The sequence below is a fragment of the Coenobita brevimanus genome, chromosome 34 (assembly GCF_032717465.1).
Source record: "Coenobita brevimanus isolate Jiangsu-jjx chromosome 34, ASM3271746v2, whole genome shotgun sequence".
Taxonomy (NCBI): domain Eukaryota; kingdom Metazoa; phylum Arthropoda; class Malacostraca; order Decapoda; family Coenobitidae; genus Coenobita; species Coenobita brevimanus.
The window spans coordinates 25,086,508-25,105,817 of record NC_136987.1 but is presented as its reverse complement, the minus strand read 5'-3'; the positions used below and the strand labels follow the sequence as shown (position 1 = coordinate 25,105,817).

The 19,310-nt window shown below is 40.8% G+C and overlaps 1 protein-coding gene across 1 annotated transcript in view; it reads left to right on the top strand.

Annotated features, from left to right (window-relative positions):
• The first annotated feature begins 22 nt into the window (after window positions 1-22).
• Window positions 23-19,310, top strand: part of LOC145396031 (sulfotransferase 1C4-like) — a 50,978-nt gene continuing 31,690 nt past the window's right edge. The window contains exons 1-2 of the mRNA XM_080269495.1: window positions 23-36; window positions 1,085-1,226. Of these exons, the coding sequence (XP_080125621.1) occupies window positions 23-36; window positions 1,085-1,226 (156 nt within the window). The remainder of the gene's footprint in view (window positions 37-1,084; window positions 1,227-19,310) is intronic.

The window sequence follows — 19,310 nt, the reverse complement described above, 5'->3', positions numbered from 1 at the left end:
TTTGTTTTGCCTATCAACGATCATGTCAACGTCAGAGTAAAGGAAGAAGTGTTGCTTAGTCTCCTGTGTCCTCCACTGAGTATGTATAGTGAGGATGCCTTCTCGCTGTGACAATAAAATGGACAGGCCACTCCTCTGCTTGGTTATATAAATGTCCCTCAGATCCCTCCCTATCCCTGAAAGGAGAATGGTGAAAGAAAAGAAGAAGAATACTACTATTGCTACTACCACTACTACAGTTTGGCATAGACGTTTGGAACTGGAGAGGTTAGATACAGCCTTCACAAACTCTTTTACTGGAAAATAAGACAATAATACAGCTCTACATCCTTTTGCACAACCTCGTCTAAAATTGCCGTGTTTCCATATTCAGTGCCGAGTTGTTAACAATGGGTTAATACTAAAATAGGATGCTGATCACGAAGAAGTGCCGTGCGAAAGTCGTAGAAATATAGCATTGCCCTTTTCTGTCCGTGAACTACGGGAAATAAGCTGCGAAAGGACGGAAATTTGGGCCAAGTTAAAGTGAAGGGAGTATAGATGGATATTTTCGTCCTTTTTTCAGTATACATCCTGTAGTTCAATGGTAGAATAATATAATGCCACGGTCTGGCATCCTTTCCACGGTATTTTTTCGTGACTAGCACCATATTCTAGTGTCCATATGTTACAACTCACATTCTTGTTGGAAGGGGCAATTTTACGCCAAGTTAAAATGAACAGTATTGTTTTTATGTTCTTTTAATTCTTCAGTAATTTCGCCCAAATTTGCCGTCTCCCCATCTTGACTACTGGGGCTTAGCAATAGATTAACATTGCGATATGATGCTTGTCATGAAGAAGTGCTATGTAAAGGATGTAGAGCCCCAGCATTGTCATTATCTGTCACTGAGCTAGGATTAACACTAGAATATGACGCTAGTCATGAAGAAGTGGTGTGTAAAGGAGAGAGAGAGAGAGAGAGAGAGAGAGAGAGAGAGAGAGAGAAACTAAAAACGTTTTTTTTTTTTTTTTTTTTTTTTTTTTTCAGATTTGACTCAATTTACCATCCAGACTTTCCCCTGCCCAATTTTCTGGGTGACAGTTTTTTAAAGCAACATCCAGAGAAGGACCCGGACACCACTGGGGCATTTTTGGCTCATGCTGAGTCCGTTCCTTCTCCTAGAATAATCAAAACCCATCTGCCCTTCTCACTTCTCCCACCATCCATACTAGAGAGCTGTAAGGTGGGTGACTCTCTCTCTCTCTCTCTCTCTCTCTCTTTTGGCATAAACTTAATTAAGCTTCGCCATATAAATGGCGAAGCTTCTTGTTTTCATCAGTAATATTCTTCTTTGCACTTTTTTCTTCGATCTTGATGATATTACATGAAGGTACCCTAGGGCAACCCGAGTCCTTATGCCAAATATAAATGACCTTGACCTATTTCTGAAGGTGATATACTCAGTTTTATTTTAAAAATTGCATATTTGAAATTGAAATATCTCAGAAACTAATTGAGATGCAGCTGTTTGATTGAAAATCCTATAATACAAATGTTTGCTGAATAATTTTGGTTTAATATTTTGCCATTTACCCTAGTGGAAAGTACTGAATTCAAATCTGCTCAATTTTTTCTTTGCAACACATTCTAGAGAAAACCACTAAAGCTGTAACACATCCCGCCCGGCACACCATCCCACGAACCCTTCCCATAGCCGGACATTCCTGTGTGTATATAGTGCTTCCGGTGCCCTCTGGCATCCTTTTACTTAACTCTTGCTGACATACTTCCCATTCCTACACCTAGGTTTACTGGTGTTCCTATCTATTATGCCATCTATTATGCGTTGCATTATGATAATGTATATTCCTACCTCTATGTATCATGCTATCTATTATGATTTAAATTATTATAATATGGAGTCCTGACATCGCTCAGTCACGCCAGCTGGAGAACCTATGACAACAAATATCAGTGACACACTTTAGTCTATTAATACGTAATACTGATTATAATATTGTATAGACATAATATTCATGATAATATTGTACTGACCTAATGATATTCTAGAAACATAATACATTGTATATTGTACACATAATGGTGCAAATGCACTATAGTTAAAATAATTGATTATGGAATACTGTATAACATATTATAAAATGTGAATGTATAACAGGCACATACATATATGCAAAAAATAGTTCAAAATCAAAATTATAGTAAGAGTTTTTAATAAATTTGTATTTTATATAGATATAACGATATTGGTATAAAAATTGGATACTTGTATATATATAATATTAATTCAGTTATTGTTCATAATTTTCCATTTTTTAAAATATAAAATTAACATTACTTACAAAATATTAATACCTCATTCAAGGGGTCTCACTTGAACGTTCACTCTTCCTCCAGTAAATACTGTCTCCAAGTTTGCAAATCTTGCATGCATTTTGTGCATTGCAAAGAGCGCTACGGTACTGCAAATACAATGGAGAAGATTTTAAAGACAGTAGGTGCTGGGCTATACACATAATATGGGTTGAACATACTCATACTCAGTTCTTCCCAGGGCTTTATTGTTTCATTGACTAGTTGAATAGTTTCAGACTTAGATGAAGTCAGCTTAATATTTGTGCTCATGTTTAAATCAATCTTAGGTAAAGGGTGGAAATATTTGTGTGTATGATTGAGGATGGCATAGTGACTGTGGTAGATAATGTGGACATGGATGGTGTAAGTACTGCACAGTAGTCTGGTGCTATGTATAATCCTGATGCTGAAGTATGAGATGGTGGTATATCTGGACATATTATGTAAACTGATGTGTTATGAGTGAAGTAAAAAAAACTGTGAGTGTCCAATGCGCTGATGGTGTATAATCTTATCTGGAGCAAATGTGAAGTTGCATTGGTGATGAATGTCATGATTTCTTATGATAGCTATTTCACAAGGGACTGTTCCAGTCGGCTGAAACGTAAAGATGTACGCACGACAAAGGTGGACAGCATGTAAGGATGTATGGCACTTTCATTCAATCGTTGATTCACTGGCGAAATTGACAGTGTTCCGTCTTTTGGAGACCATGATGAGTTAGGTGTCTGTCTCTATGTTGATGAAGACCGAAGTGTCATTATTCTTAGAAAGGAAGGGGTATATTTGATACACTGTGAACAGATCGTCAGTTATGAATGGTACATGAACTACTACTGATGGTGTTAGTGTTGCTTCTAAATATGGATAATATAACGTGAAATACCTACCACAGAATAAAGGCTTCAAACCATGTTTGCCTTGACTAATTATCTAACGTAGCTCATGAACTGGCATTAGGTCAGTTGTGATCTTGCCATTACCAGCTTTTGCAATTCCTTGCATAAGTGCCCTGTAACGAACTCTAGTGTTATCTAACTGGAGTATAATTGTGTCAATATGTTCCGTGATGACTGAGAAGTGTTGGAAAAGTGTTATGTTTCCTTCCATGGCATTTATTTGTCCACACTTTGATGAGTTATAATTTCTGCCTCTTTTAGATTTTTCACGATTGTCTTCATTGCTGAGTTTTGGCCAGCAACGAACTTGTTTTGATGTGTTAGTACCTGAGCTATCTTATTAAATTTGTTGTTTATTTCTTGAAGGTTTTCCTCTATAGCCAATTCAAAGATATTCCCCAGAATTGCACCACCCAATTAAAAAAAAATGCGCCTTTGGTGAGTAAGTGTGATGTTGTTCGTGTCACACAATGCCTCCGTTCCATGAGATGGTAGATCTTGGACCATGATGAGCATAACTGACTTAGCTTGTTCTATCTTCCATTTCGCTAACTTCACGATTTCAGTCACTTCCTTTGTGTTATGAGCTTCTGAAATATAGCCTCCTATCACAAAGTCCAGGGTTCTCAGTGGTTTGGCAATGTTCTCCCAATAAGTAGGTGATTTTATAAATAATCTAAACCGATTTCAGTACTCATGACATCTACGATTGACGTCATGGCCGTTGGAGCTATGAGGCATCCTTGCCACACTATATGTTGAGGGGTCTAAGTGAGCATATCCTCTTCTTATGTAGAGAAGAATCCTTGGTATAAGTCCCCTCATCGTTACCTACCGAAAAAAAAAAAAAAAAATATATATATATATATATATATATATATATATATATATATATATATATATATATATATATATATATTAATTTCATAATCCAGTCATGCTGTCATCGATGACAGTGATGATGTGCATTATAGCTGGCTCATGGAGAACAATAACTTGCTTGTTATTTCACTTATAGGAGTTTAAATCGACATCTAGATCGTGTAAATACTGTACTGTAGCCTTTTTAGGAACAGTTGCACCTATGTAGGTTTCTTTGGTATACGACCTTAATTTATTTTTGTAATTATTGTTGTCTTCTTGATTGGTTTCATGAGTAATTTTCGGTTTTTCGGTGGTGTCAGAGGTTGTATAATTGCTGGCTAATTCCTTTGGGACCCGTTTTAAATGATCAACATGAATTTGTTTTTCTTCGCCACTTGTCATTGACCTAATTACAACTTTGTTTCCTGTCTTATTGATTACTCTGTATGGGCCCTCAAATTTCGGGGATAATTTATTGTCTCTTGTATGAATGATACCATAGACAATGTCTCCTAAGCTGATAGGCGATTCTTTCGCCTTTTTATTGAATGCCTCCATCATTTCTTCCTTGGACATCGACAATTGTTTTAGACTCTCTTGTGTATATCCTGGAATTCACGTAAACGGAGTTTAGGGTAACCATCGTAGTTTTATAAGGGCAGGTTGTCACCTTCAAGAATTTCATATGGTAATTTCTTATCTGTTCCGTAAATAATGAAATGTGGTGTGTCTCCTGTTGACTTATTTATAGGTGCATTAATTGATGCTTCTACTCTGTGAATCCAATCATCCCAGCTTGCATAAATATCATTGAGAATGTGTCATAGTACATCCAGTACTTTTTTGTGTTGTCTCTCTACTAATCCATTGGATGCTGGGTGATAGGCTAAAACGTTAACCTTTTTTTATATGGTATTGTTTACATATTTCTTGTAAGATATCAGAATTAAAATCACCTCAATTATCGCTTATTAGTACCTTTGGGGTCGTGAAGCGGCATATGACATTATCGATTATTGTTTTTGGTACTGTTTCTGCTGACTTATCCTTAATTGGGGCTACAGTTACATAGCATGAGATATTATTGTACGAATAGGTATTGGATATTATTATATGGTAATGGTAACATGAGTAAGTCAACCGCGACAACGTCCCACGGTTGATGTGGTACAGGGTAATTACCTATAGCTGCAGGTGTGATTTGGTAGCCTTTTTGTTTTGCACGATACGCATCTGTCTATATGGCTGTTTATATTGTTACGTCCTCACCCACACTGCCACAGGCTCCAACAGCAGTACTTCAGTACAGGGAGGACGTTGCCCAGTGAGTTATTCTTCTGTGGTCAGCCTTAAGGTGTACAGCACACACGATCAGCTGAGACGGAAATAAACACTGGCTCCTTAACCCCCCCCCCCATCCCGACGTTTTCTGGGCAGTGGTATGCCCCAGTCCCGATATTTATGGACCTTTTTTTTTTTTTTTGGCTCAAACATCCGCTTTTGGTGAGAAACATCGAATATTCATAGAGAAATCACTCACCTGAGGTTTAAAATACTTGATCCAGGTAGGGGTACCTCCTTACCTTACAGGGTTTTCTACAGGCTGGCTGCAAAGAAAACGAGTTCTATGGGAGGATAACTATTCCACACCACTCATAAACGGTATTTATTTATTTATTTGGTACGAATTCATATGTAGTACGAGAGTATATTGGTTTTCAAACGGTAATATAGGCATTATAAGCATTGTTTCAATCACTAACTCATCACCATTCCTGACCTTTTTTTGCCACATTACCTGATGATCATTTCTGACTGTTTCTTCCTCTAATGTTTGTCCTCCACATTGTCATCGATTGGGGAATCACTCTGGCCCTGAATTTCGTACCGTGGCATGACATGGCTGTACTGGCCAGGTCACTGATAACAGGTGAATTGCTGAGAAAAGGGCATGCAGGGGGGGGAGGAGGTCATGTTGGGTAAGGCATTGTCCCTGCCTGTCATCTTGTAGAGGAAGGTGTCCCGTGTATACGTGCCAAAAATCACTCATGAAAATTGAAAATTGTGCAAATTAAATTGAAACTTGTGCAAATTAGGGACCTTGCAATGTTGCCGCGTTAATTTACGTCTCCAGGATATGAGTGCACATCATGTGAGGACGTGAATTCACGTCTCCGGGACGGGGTGGGTTAATGTTCACTGTCTATTTTCCAAGTAATTCCACTTAATGCTTTTCAACTTCACTGTTCTCACAAGCACTGGAGCTATACACACTTTACTAACTGCTATTTCATATAACACTTCACTGTTTGTACACTTAATGCTTGCCAACACTTCACTTTATTACACAAGTATCGAAAATAATCTTTACTGACAGTAATTAGCCTACACGCGTGCCAAAGTAACTCTTCACAAACTTCACTAACAGCACTGCACTGATACTGCACTACACCAAATCTGACTGCTCTTCACTCAACCTAAAAACTGACTGAACTCATAATAATCTCTACCCCACCTTATAGAAGCCTGCATTGTACTAGAAACATCTACTTCTCCAGAATTCTGGTAAGCACTGGTCTTGTATCAGCCCATAGTAACAACAGTTACCAACTAGGAGACATCAAAACATGCCAAAGTTTTCTTACAATATATAGCACTCTAAATCATTTACTATACGAACTTAAATTACATAATTCAAAAAGCAATCACTTAAATAAATCGTTATAATGAAAAAGAGCAGAAAAATTAATGCGTAACTTAGGAAATAACTACGCTCACAAACAGCAGGCAAACTGGCAACTCTGACTCCTGCCGATACCGGAACTACTCTACACGAAACGACGAGAAACTTCCCGAGCACCCAGCTGGTAAATCTCACTTTTTAACACTACCCCCTCCCTAGTTCTTTGTCGTCCCGATAAAACTACACAGTATATACAAACGCAAACCTTATTCTTAATGGAACATCTAACTATACACAAAATAATCTTTCAACTCATCAGGTCTTCTTCTATGCTGCTTCCGACGGTGTCCTTGTTCCTCCACACAGTCCATTCCTCCAGGAATGTCTAGGTCCTCTTCTTGATTCGCTTCTTCTCTTGGGAAACTGTCACCATCCTCTTGCACTTCAGCTCCATGGTCCTCCTCACCATCCTCGGCTGCGGGTGAGCACAATTCCTCAGAGACGTCCCAGCTGAACTGTCCTGGGCCATGGTACTGCCACAGGCGATTCACGCGTACCACCTTTGCGGGAGACTTCCTGCCTGCCCGAATCCAATACGTTACATCTGATAGGCGGTCCAACACAGTGTAAGGCCCGTCCCATGGGCTTTGCAGCTTCGGTGATTGTCCCTTCTTTCACTGAGGATTGTATAACCAAACTTGGTCACCATCCTTGAAGCTCACATCACTTGCCTTGGTGTCATACTTGCATTTCATCGCCTCTCCTGAAGACTTGAGGGCTTCTCACACTTGATGATGTACCTCAGCCATCCTTTCCTGAGGGTGCTTCATATAGCCGGTGGTGTCTGTAGGCAGCTCTTCACCAGGTGGTCTCTCAATGGGTAAACTTAACTCATGGCCCAACATCAGTTTTGCAGAAGTGTAGCCAGTAGACTCATGGGATGTAGACCGATATACCATCAGTAGTGCAAGTAACTTCTGGTCCCATTCTGTTTGTCCCTCTATGCAATACTTGGTCAGTTCTTGTCCAAGGGTCCAGTCGAATTTCTTCACCATATCATCTGACTATGGCCTTAGTGGGGTCGTCCTGGTCTTCTTGATTCCCAGTAACTTGCAGCACTTACGGAACACAGCAAACTCGAAGTTTCTACCCTGGTCTGAATGTAGCTCTTGTGGCATCCCAAAATGACAGAAAAACTGGTCAACCAACACCTGCGCAACAGTTGCGCCTCTTGATCATGGATAGCTTAGGCTGCTGGCCACTTTGTGAAGTAGTCCATGGCGACACATATATACCGGTTTCCTCTCTCAGTGAGTGGCAAAGGTCCAGCAATGTCCACCGTGACTCTTTCCATTGGTGCACCCACTTGGTACAGCTGGAGAGGGGCACAACCACGTTTCTTGGGTCCCTTCTTAGCGCAGCACACATCACAGGCCCGACACCACTCTTCAACATCCTGACGCATGCCAATCCAGTAGAACCTCTGTCGCAGCTGGCTTAGAGTTTTCTTCACTCCCAGGTGCCCACTAGTGATCTGGTTATGAGACTCATCCAAGATCTCGGACCTCATCTTCTTCAGAACCACCAGTTGCCAATACTTGTTGAGGCCATTGACTGTCTCCCACCGACACTCCATAGTCTATTGTTCAAACGAAGTAGGTCCCACTGACTTCAATAGCTCTTGGTTGCAGGGCTTAACCTGGAAACTTCTTCCCAAGAGGGTTCGCACTGCACTCCGCTGCAGCCATTCCAGCACCAGTTGCAAATCTGCATCCTCCCCAGGTCCTCATCATCTGATGCCGGCCTGATCACTACAGTACAGCAGCATTTCTTCCTATGATTCCCATTCCTACTACACTGCATGTCGTCTGTTCTTCTGTCTTCTTGCATACTAGTCATCAAGGTTCTCCTGCATTTCTTCACTGGAGGGTCTTCTGCAGCCTTCTTATCATCACAACCATTCTGATCCACAAGTAACTCAAACTGTGCACGGTAAGCTTCCCAAGACACTCTATCAGCAAATCCCCGAGGTTTCTCTTCAATAGGACCCCCACTATAGCCATGCACTTCACTAGTTTGAGGCCTAAATGGGGCAGCATAATTAAGGCCAGGACTTAAAGCTCCAACATCCTGATTATTCAGCCCTGCAATGCCGTCATCAGATGCCCAGGATCTGTCAAGATTCACCATACGCAGTCCATTCCTTTCATATGCTCCCTGTACACTAACCTGAGGCTCAGCAGTGCAATATTTCTCAACAGCCTTAATTTTCTCACTTATTATCTTAACATGGTCGACTAAATGCTTCAGCTGGCTATCTACATGCTGTCTGCACTCTCACTATTCCCTCACTAGTTGTCTTCAACTGGTCATCTACATGCTGTTTACACTCCATCACATTATTGCTTACCTCATACTGCTGCAGCTCTAGCTTAGCATCTACTTCCTCCTTAAACTGTTGCTGGTCTTCGCTCACCTCCCCCATGAATTCACCGAGCCTTCCTTGCACCCTCAGTTGCACCTCCCCTCGTTGCCCCTGTAACGCCTCCCGAAGCTGTTCATATCGTTCTTCCTGTTCTTCGTTCTGTGCCTGCAATTATTCTTTGATTTCTTTCTTCTGTGCCTGTAATTGTTCTTCAAGCTTTTTCTGTCCTTCATTTTGTGCTTGTTATTGTTCTTGGAGTTTTTCACTCTGTGCTTTTAATTGTTCTTTTTGTTCTTCAAGCTTGGCCTGTATTAGCTTCACGATTGTCGCCAGAGAAATTTCCTCCTCCTGCCCAGCTCTAGATCTTTTCTTCACACAATTCTGCGGTATAACTTTAGAAACAACCAACGTTACCAATTTTCATTATATTACGTCCCTGAACTATTTTAACTAAGCCTTACCTCCTAAGTCTAGTTTGAGTTGGGGTAGCAAATTTTGTAGGGGTAGTCATGTAGTGGCTTAGGTTAGGCTATCGCTCAGTAGCGGATGAATGTCGCCCCATTTTGGCTGGTGCAGACGTGTGCACTCAGTCTATGTCAGGCCTTAGGTTAGGTTAGGTTAGGTTAGGTTGGGTTACTTTAATGCAAAATAGTGTGTTTTTAATTAATTTTGATCTCGATTTTGGGGGATAAACCCTCTTTTGGAAATCTTACTCAAAATTCCAAAAGGGAGATTTTCCCCCCCAAAATGAAGGTCAAAACTAATTAAAACACATTATTTTGCATTGGAAAACATAATAATAACAAGAAAAGAAAACGCTGGTTACTTCTAAAAATTTACCCCTTCTGCTTCCATGTCGAAGGCTAGTGTCACTGCAGCCCAGAAATAATAATCCCACACTCCTGACACCAGTGTTACATCCTCACCCACACTGCCACAGGCTCCAACAGCAGTAGTTCAGTACAGGAAGGACGTTGCCTAGTGAGTTGTTCTTCTATGGTCAGCCTTAAGGTGTACAGCACACACGATCAGCTAAGGCGAAAATAAACACTGGCTTCTTAAAGTTCACTGTCTTTATTATTCAAGTAATTCCACTTAATGCTTTTCAACTTCACTGTTATCACAAGCACTGGAGCTATACACACTTTACTAACTGCTATTACACTTAACACTTCACTGTTAGTACACTTAATGCTTGCCAACACTTCACTTATTACACAAATACCGAAAATAATCTTCACTGACAGTAATTACACTTAATGCCTGCCAAAGCAACTCTTCACAAACTTCAGTAGCAGCACTGCACTGATATTGCACTACACCAAAACCGACTGCACTTCTCTCAAACTGAAAACTGATTGAATTCATAATAATCTCTACCCCATCTTATATAAGCTTGCATTGTACTAGAAACTTCTACTTCTCTACAATTCTGGTAAGCACTGGCCTTGCATCAGCCCCTAGTAACAACAGTTACCAACTAGGAGACATCAAAACATGCCAAACTCTTCTCACATTATGTAACACTCTAAATCATTTACCATACGAACTTAAATTATATAATTCAACAAGCAATCACTTAAATAAATCATTATAAAGAAATAGAGCAGAAAAATTAATGCATAACTTAGGAAATAATTATGCTCACAAACAGCACGCAAACTGGCAACTCTGACTCATGCCGATACCGGAACTACTGTACCCGAAACGCTGAGAAACTTCTCGAGCACCCAGCTGGCAAATCTCACTTCTTAACAATATCTTTTCGTAATGATGGCCAGTAATATAACAACTGGGCTTGTTTAAATGTCATGTCTTTTCCCGGAAGTACTGCATGTGGGCTATCGTGTATCGTTCGTAATACTTGCGGTATCTTGTCATTAAGTACCACTAATTGTTTATTATTCAGCATTTCAGTTGTCCTGGGTTGATCCTGTATAAGGCATTACTGATTATTGTGAATTGTTCGAATGGTATATGTTGCTTGGGCAATTGTATGTCATCTTCACTTTCTAACTTTTACACAACTTTAGACTATGTTGGATCAAGTCTCTGTTCTTTTGCAGTTTCATCATGGTTTGGGGTGTTTCCTTTGAGATCTAATGCCGAGACATGAATTGTCTTCGGGTTCCTAGACAATACATCAGCTACTAAATTCATTTTGCCTTGTGTGTAGTGAATATATACACTGTAGTTTTCGACTGTACATTTTAATCTTCCTCTCCTCCCAGAGAGGAGTTTTTCTTTGAACATACCCACTTGTGGTTTATGGTCGGTGAATAAGTGTATTTCATAACCATATACCAAATCTTGAAACTTTTGTAATGCAAAGACCACTGTAAGTGCCTTGAAGTGTATAGTGCAATAATTTTTTCTGCACCTTTTTTTTTGTCTGGTGGCGAATGCTATCTATCTATCTGTCTATTGCCAGACGCCTCAATCCCCTTCCGGGTGGCCACAAACAAATCGCCTCCACGTCGCCCTGTCCCTCGCCATTTCACTGCCCCGCTGCCAACTCACCCCCCCTCTCTCATATACCTCTCCACCCCATCCCTCCATCTCATCCTCGGCCTCCCTCTCCCTCTTCCCCTCTCCACCTCATTCACATACACTCTCTTCGTCAGTCTTTCACCCTCCATCCTCTCCACATGGCCAAACCACCTCAGTGTATTTCTCCTAACGCTTCCTATCACATCCACATCCACACCACAATGCTCCTTTATATTCCCATTTGTCAGCCTGTCTCTCCATGTGACTCCACAGGCTCCTCTTAAATAACTCATTTCCACTGCTCTCACTCTTGACTTGTGTCCTTCCAGCAACGCCCAAGCTTCACTTCCATACGTTAGAGTTGGTATCACAATACTGTCATATAGTAAAATTTTCACTTCCATGCTCAATTCCCTGCTTCTTATCACTTTCAAGAAACCAACAACCTTTTTTCCCTGCTGTACCCTTTCAAGCATTTCACCCTCCAAACCTCCATCCTTACTCATCACACTAACCAAGTACTTAAACATACTCACATTTTCCAATATCTCACTATCCAACCTCGCTATACATTCACTGACTTCACCTCTCTCAAAGACCATCACTTTACTCTTCCCTGCATTTACCTTTAGATTCCGTTTCTTACACACTCTCCCAAACTCATCCACCAAGCCCTGCAGATCTCCTTCGTCTTCACTCAACAACACAGAATCATATGCAAACAACAGTACAGGGAGATTCCAAACACTACCCTCTCTCACCAGGGCCACTCCAACATCCACTACCCTACCTTGTACCTCTTTTATTACCCCATCCATGTACAGATTGAACAACCATGGAGACATGACACATCCCTGTTTCAACCCAACCTTCAGAGAGAAAAATTCACTCAGTTCACCATCCACATGCATTGCAGCCTTAGAACCATCATACATACTCTTCACGGCACTCAACAACTTCCCATCTACTCCATATAGTCTTAATACTTACCACAATGCTTAACTATCCACCTTGTCATATGCTTTCTCCAAATCCATGAAAGCAGCAGACAACTTCTTTCCCTTCTCTAGAAACTTTTCCACTAAAGATCTGAGAATGAATATCTGATCTACACAACCTCTTCCCTTCCTAAAGCCTCCCTGTTCTTCTCCAACTAATTCCTCTGTTCTTTCTCTAACTCTGTCAATAAGTATCCCACCATACACTTTTCCTATGAAGACAGATGCCCCTTTGATTACCACACACTTCTTTTTCCCCTTTTCCTTTGTTCAAGGGAATAATTATACCTGACTTCCAATCCTCCAGGACTCTACCTTCCTCCCAGGCCAATCTGCACATTTTCCACATCCATTCTACTACTATCTCTCCCCCATACTTCAGCATTTCACCACACACTCCATCAATTCCTGGGGCTTTCACCAAATTAACTTTCTTCATTGCTTCCACAACTTCTATCCTACTGATTTCTTCCTGTCTTCTCGCCTCCCTCCTCCTCCCAGCCATTCCCCAGCCACTTATACTCGCATTACTTCCATCCTTTATGTTCAACAATTCCTTAAAGTGTTCTCTCCATCTGCTCACTTTTTCTCCCTTCTCCACTAGTAATCTACCATTTTTATCTTTCACTCCCCTGCTAACTCTACTTCCACCCTGTCTTACTCTTTTCACCTCTTTCCAGAACATTTTCTTACAGTCCCTCCACTTTACACTCAAGTTCCTTCCAAATTCCTCATCCGTTCTCTTCTTACTCTCTCTTACTAATCTTATCACCTCTCTCTTTCTTTCTACATATAACTCTCCCTTCCGCCTCTCAACTTCTTCCATGCCCCTATTTCTCATCCATTCATTGTATGCTTTCTTCTTTTGTGCCACAGCCTGTCTCACCTCTTCATTCCACCGCGTTGTTCCTTGCACACCCCTCCGTCTTCTTTTCATCTACACACACATCACATGCTGCACATATTTCTTCTGTAAATATCCTGCACACACCTTCCACGTCCCCCATCTGCTCCAGTTAATTTTTGCCCAATCGTTCCTCCACTTCTCTCTTATACTCTGCCTTTTTCTCATCCTCTTGTAACCTTTCCACTCTCCGTACAAATACTCCTTCTTCCCGTCCTTCCCTTCTTCTATTTCTCCATCCTAATTGGACCTTGATTCTGACCACCACCAAGTAGTGGTCAGAAAGTCCACTCCCCCAACCTCTATAAGCTGTTGCATCCATTACACATTTTCGCATCCTTTCATCCACACACACATAATCAATCATTGCCTTCCTTTCATTCAGTTCACCACACACCCTTCTCATCACTCGCCATATATACCTGTGGATCATTTTGTGCCTGAAGAGGGTATTGGCTATCACCAACCCCCTCCCAGCACAAATCTCCACTAACGCACTGCCATTCTCATCTATCTCAGCAGGCACACCCCACTCACCAACTATTCCATCCACCTTCACATTCTCTACTTTACCATTCATATCACCGATCAAAAACACTCTCTCATTCCTTCCAAACTTTCCTATTCACACTTCCACATTTGTCCAGAACTCTTCTCTCACTCTGCTTGCACAATCTTGCGTTGGCGCATACACACACAATCACCCACATTTTTATTCCAACTTTCAATCTTACCCACACAATCCTTGACCCAACTGATCCATACTCTCTTATGCTCTTCTTCCATCTCTTACTCACAACTATACATACTCCTTCTTTTGCCCTCTCATTCTCACCTACTCCTGCACATATACCCCATCCATACTCCCATTCTCTCACACTCTCACCTCTCCATTTCTTTTCAGTTATCCTGCATACATCAACTTTCGCACCCTCAAGCACCTGGACAATCTCTCTCTCTTTCACCTCATCATTCGCTTCCCTTACATTCCAAGTTCCAATAACCATGTCCTTTGTCCGGTCCTTGGTTGTCATCTTTTGGTCAGTCCTTGTGCGAGGCTCATTGTTTGTCTTTATAGTTAGTTGTTTTCCGGGGAAGGGCACTAACCCTCCACCAACACTTTTAGTCCCCTTTTACGACAATCAGGGATACAGGGGGAGTATTCTTGGAAAAAAAAAAACTACCCCCAGGGTGGCGAATGCAATTGGTTGGTTCTTTCCTCTCTTATATCTTCTTACATCAATACAGCCCCTAATGCTAGATGCGTCGGTGCAAATTATAAAATTTTGTGAAATCAGGATAGGCCAAACATGGTGCATTGGTAAGATTATCTTTTAATTCATTAAATGCTTGTTTTTATTCTTCTCCCCACTGGAATATAGCATCTTTTTTGAGTAGTCGGAATAGAGGAAAAGCTATATGAGAGAATTGTTGTATAAAAGACCTATAGTATCCTGTCGGACCTAAAAAATTGTCTAACTTCGTCTATAGTAGTCGGTTCGGGGAAGTCTTTCACTGCTTGTAGTTTATCATCGGATGTACGAGTATGTATGCCTTCTCCATTCAGTTTGTGACTTAAGAATTTTATTTCCTTAGAGAAAAATTTGCATTTAGACAGCTGAATTTTTTAACCAGCATCACCAAGCTTTTGAAGGAGTTGGTCTAATTTCTGGAGATGTTCTTTTATGTCATTATTTCCGATAATTATATCATCAAGATAGACGAATATTCCTTGTCCTAGAATTCCGGATAATACATTATTCATCAAATGCTGAAAAGTGCCTGGTGCTCTCGCCAATCCCATTGGCATTCTCTTGTATTGGTAATGTCCTGTATTTGTGGAAAAGGCAGTATATTTACATGACTCATTATCTAATGGTATTTGATAATATCCATTAAGCAGATCGATTGTGGAAAATACATTATTTTCTGGTCCAATTTTTGCAGGACGTCACTTAACAATGGCATGGGAAATCGGTCTGGGATTGTGTGATAATTTAGTTTACGGTAATCTACAGCCGCAGGCATTTCTCTGTGTCATTTAGGCATGAAAAATAATGGGGCATTCCACGGGGAGACTGATGGTTCAATAATGCCAAGTTTTAACATTTCATCGATATACTTGTTTGCAAGTGTACATTGTGATTGTGGGACTCTATAGGCAGGTACAAAAATAGGTTGTGTGTCTGGGTGCACATTAATTTTTTGATTATTCAGGTTAGTACACCCTAATTGTTCTCCAGGTAATACTATCGTTTACCGATGTTTTTCCAACAATTTTAACAAATCAGTTTCTTCATCAATTTCACCCGAGTGAATCAAATTATCTTTATTCTTTCTCTATCCATAGATTTTATCTTACTTGTCACCCCAGCTAAAACTATCTCCATCACAGGTGCGGGACATTTTTCAAAATTAACTATACAAGTCCCCTTTTTCAACTGTACGTCCCCATTCATGTAGGAGCACCTGAGTTTGCCCATTGTTATTCATCTGACATAATGCGTTTTCTACTGACAGTCCTTTCACTTTACATAATTCTTCTAAGACAAGAACAGTACTATTCTTCAATTTTCTCTTTATAGTAACTTGCATGTATGAGTTAGGAGGAATAACTAAATCATTGATGAGATCGGCAGGAAAAACTGATGAGTCAGTACTGTTACCTCAGTCTCTAGTGCGGGAAGCTGGGGGTGGGTGGTGTGAGTGGATCTATACACTCGTCTGTTTGTGTATGTTTGTTTAGTCCTTTAATATTTCCAATTCTTTTTGGTTCTGTTTTACTAATCGGTGAGAAATCTGATGGTAATTCTTCTATGAATTCATTAGTATAGTCTAATCCATTCATTTGCGGGAGTAAAGTTATTTTCTCTGTTCTCATGGATCTTAAGCCCAGCAGCATATTAGCTTTTATTGCTAAGTTTTCCACAATATAGAAAAATGCAGAAATTGGTCTTGTAGTCTCTGTGAAACTGATGTTTAACCGTATCATGCCTTTTACTGTAATTTGTTTGCCATCTACTGCATATAAGTCTAAATCAGATTCTTCCAGAAATGTTACTTCCTTCTTATTTCTAAAAATCATATCTAATTCTTCTTGTGTTATTAAATTCACTGGAGAGCCTGCGTCTAAAAACAAAGAAACATTTTGACCCTCACATACAGCTGGTATCAAGATGCACTCACTTCCCAACATGCCTTCTATGTGAAATTTAGACGTGGTTTTCTTTATGATTGATCTTTTTTTTCGTGACTCGGCCTTCCCCCGATTTGAATATGGAAACTATTTTTTCTACTGTCTTACAATTGGTGGTCCAATGACCTTGGGACCGGTCATGCTTACAGTATGGATCACATCCTTGTGCCTTTTGTTTATCTTCTTCAGGAAAAATATACTGGCAGGAGAAGGGATCTTTATTATGTTTTTGTTGATTTGGAAAAGGCCTTTGACAGAGTCCCTAGGTAGGTTGTGAAGTGGGCAATAAGAAAGCTTGGCTTGGAGGAGTGGCTGGTTAGGGTGGTTATGGCTATGTATGTGGGTGCTCACACCCAGGTAAGAGTGAATGGAGATTTGAGTGATGGGTTTTCCATGTATGTTGGTGTGCATCAGAGGTCAGTTTTGAGTCCCATGTTGTTTATTATAGTACTTTAAGCCCTTTCACCTAACTTTAGAAACGGACTCCCGTGGGAGTTGTTGTATGCTGATGATTTGGTGTTGATTGCAGAGAACGAAAGGGAAGCGGAGGAAAGGTTTAGGAAGTGGAAAGATGGTATGGGGCACAAGGGCTTAAGGGTAAATGCAGATGAAACAAAAGTGATGATACCTAGGGTTGGTAGCGGTACTGTCAAAGACGAGGGAGAGTGGCCATGTGCAGTTTGCCACAAGGGCGTGGGAAGGAATTCCATCTTGTGCTGTGTTTGTGATAAATGGGTGCATAAGAGATGAAATGGTATCAGAGGTAGACTGCGAGATAATGCTGATTTTATGTGTATGGCGTGTCAGGGAGAGCAGGTGAAGATTGTCGGACGTGAAATAATTGAACTTGTTGGTGAATCTCTTGAGTGTGTGGAAGAGTTTTGTTATTTGGGAGACATGTTGTGTGCTGGAGGTGGGGCTGGAGCTCTAGCTCTGTGGCTAGGGTGAGAAGTGGTTGGAAGAAGTTCAGGGAGCTCTTGCCTCTCCTGACAATGAGAGGACTCTCCCTACGTGCTAAGGGGTCTTTGTATGCAGCATGTGTTAGGAGTGTAATGCTGTATGGTAGTGAGACCTGGGTAGTGAAGGAGGAGGATATTCGCCGGCTCAGACGTACAGAAATGACAATGACTAGGCGGATGTGTAGTACGTCCCTGCGTCCAAGGTCTGGGGGGGCTTGGTTCACGATGGAAGAGTTGAGAGGTAGGATGGGAGTGGAGTGTATTGGTGTTGTGATGAGGAGAGGTAGATTGAGATGTTTTGGACATGTGGAGAGGATGGGGGATGATAACTGGGTGAGGAAGGTGAGAAGTGTTAATATTGGGGGTGGGGTTGAGGGGTAGACCGAGAAAGACATGGGACGAGGTCATTAAGTTTGACCTCAGGGTTAAGGGACTAAGAGGGAGGCTGCAATGGATCGTGCAGCATGGAAAGCCGCCATTAGGTGACCAAGGCCGACGCATGCAAGCATGTTGGAGCCTTTAAAAACGAAACGAAAGCATTCATTCTTTGTGTGTCCCGGATTAGCACAGTAATAACATAGAGTGGGCCTTTCTCCCGAATGTAATCCTCAAGATGACTTCCCATATTTAGTGGTATTTGTGGCGTGGCTTCTGCTCGGACTGTGCACAGACTTATATGACTGCCTGTGGTCTTGTGTTTGAGAACGCCCTCGAAGTGTGTGGTTGTTTGTTCTGTCTGTTTTCGGGTCGCAATCGATTTTGTTCTTTGTAGCTGATACTGTGTCTGTCATTCTAATTCTGTTAGTATTTGACTGTGTTTCGGTCACCCCTGCGTAGCTACAATTCATCTCTACCTCGGTTATAAAATTCTAGCAAGCAGATTCCTGGGATGCAAGGAATCGTATTGACTATCTTGAGAACTTATCAGGTAATTTACACAAGGCAGCTACATAACCAATGATGTCTACGACAAGCACTGGTTAGACTTTTGCATCCTCCATTACCCAGTTTTAGTTTTCTAAAGTAGCTAATAATGTTCTTTTAATTATGGAAACATCTGCAGTTATTTCACTCAGTACAGGATTTGTTATGTGTTGTCTTACAAGATCCACAATCTTATCTAGTTCTGGGATTATCCCTGGCAAAAAGTTTATACCTCCAGAGAATTTCTTCAGGAATTCTGCTTTCAACTCATTATATGTCTTAGCTCGAAGAAGCTTGTCTGACCTGAGCAAATCACCTGCAGGACATCTTTCTTGATTAATCCAGGAGGAAAATATTGCTATTTTCTCCTGTTCATCTGTTATGTGTCTCTTAACAAATAATTGTTCACATTGGTTGATGAGAGACATTACATCAGTGCGATCTTTCTCTGTTCCTGAGAATTTTCGGATGTTTTTATCCTCATGATAAATGCAAACATGAGGTGGGGATGTTTGATTTGTGGCATTGCCTTCGATATTCATTTTGGTTGGTTGTTTTGTTAGGGTCACTTGGAGTTCTTTATTGTTGTGTGAAGGGAATAGTGGAATA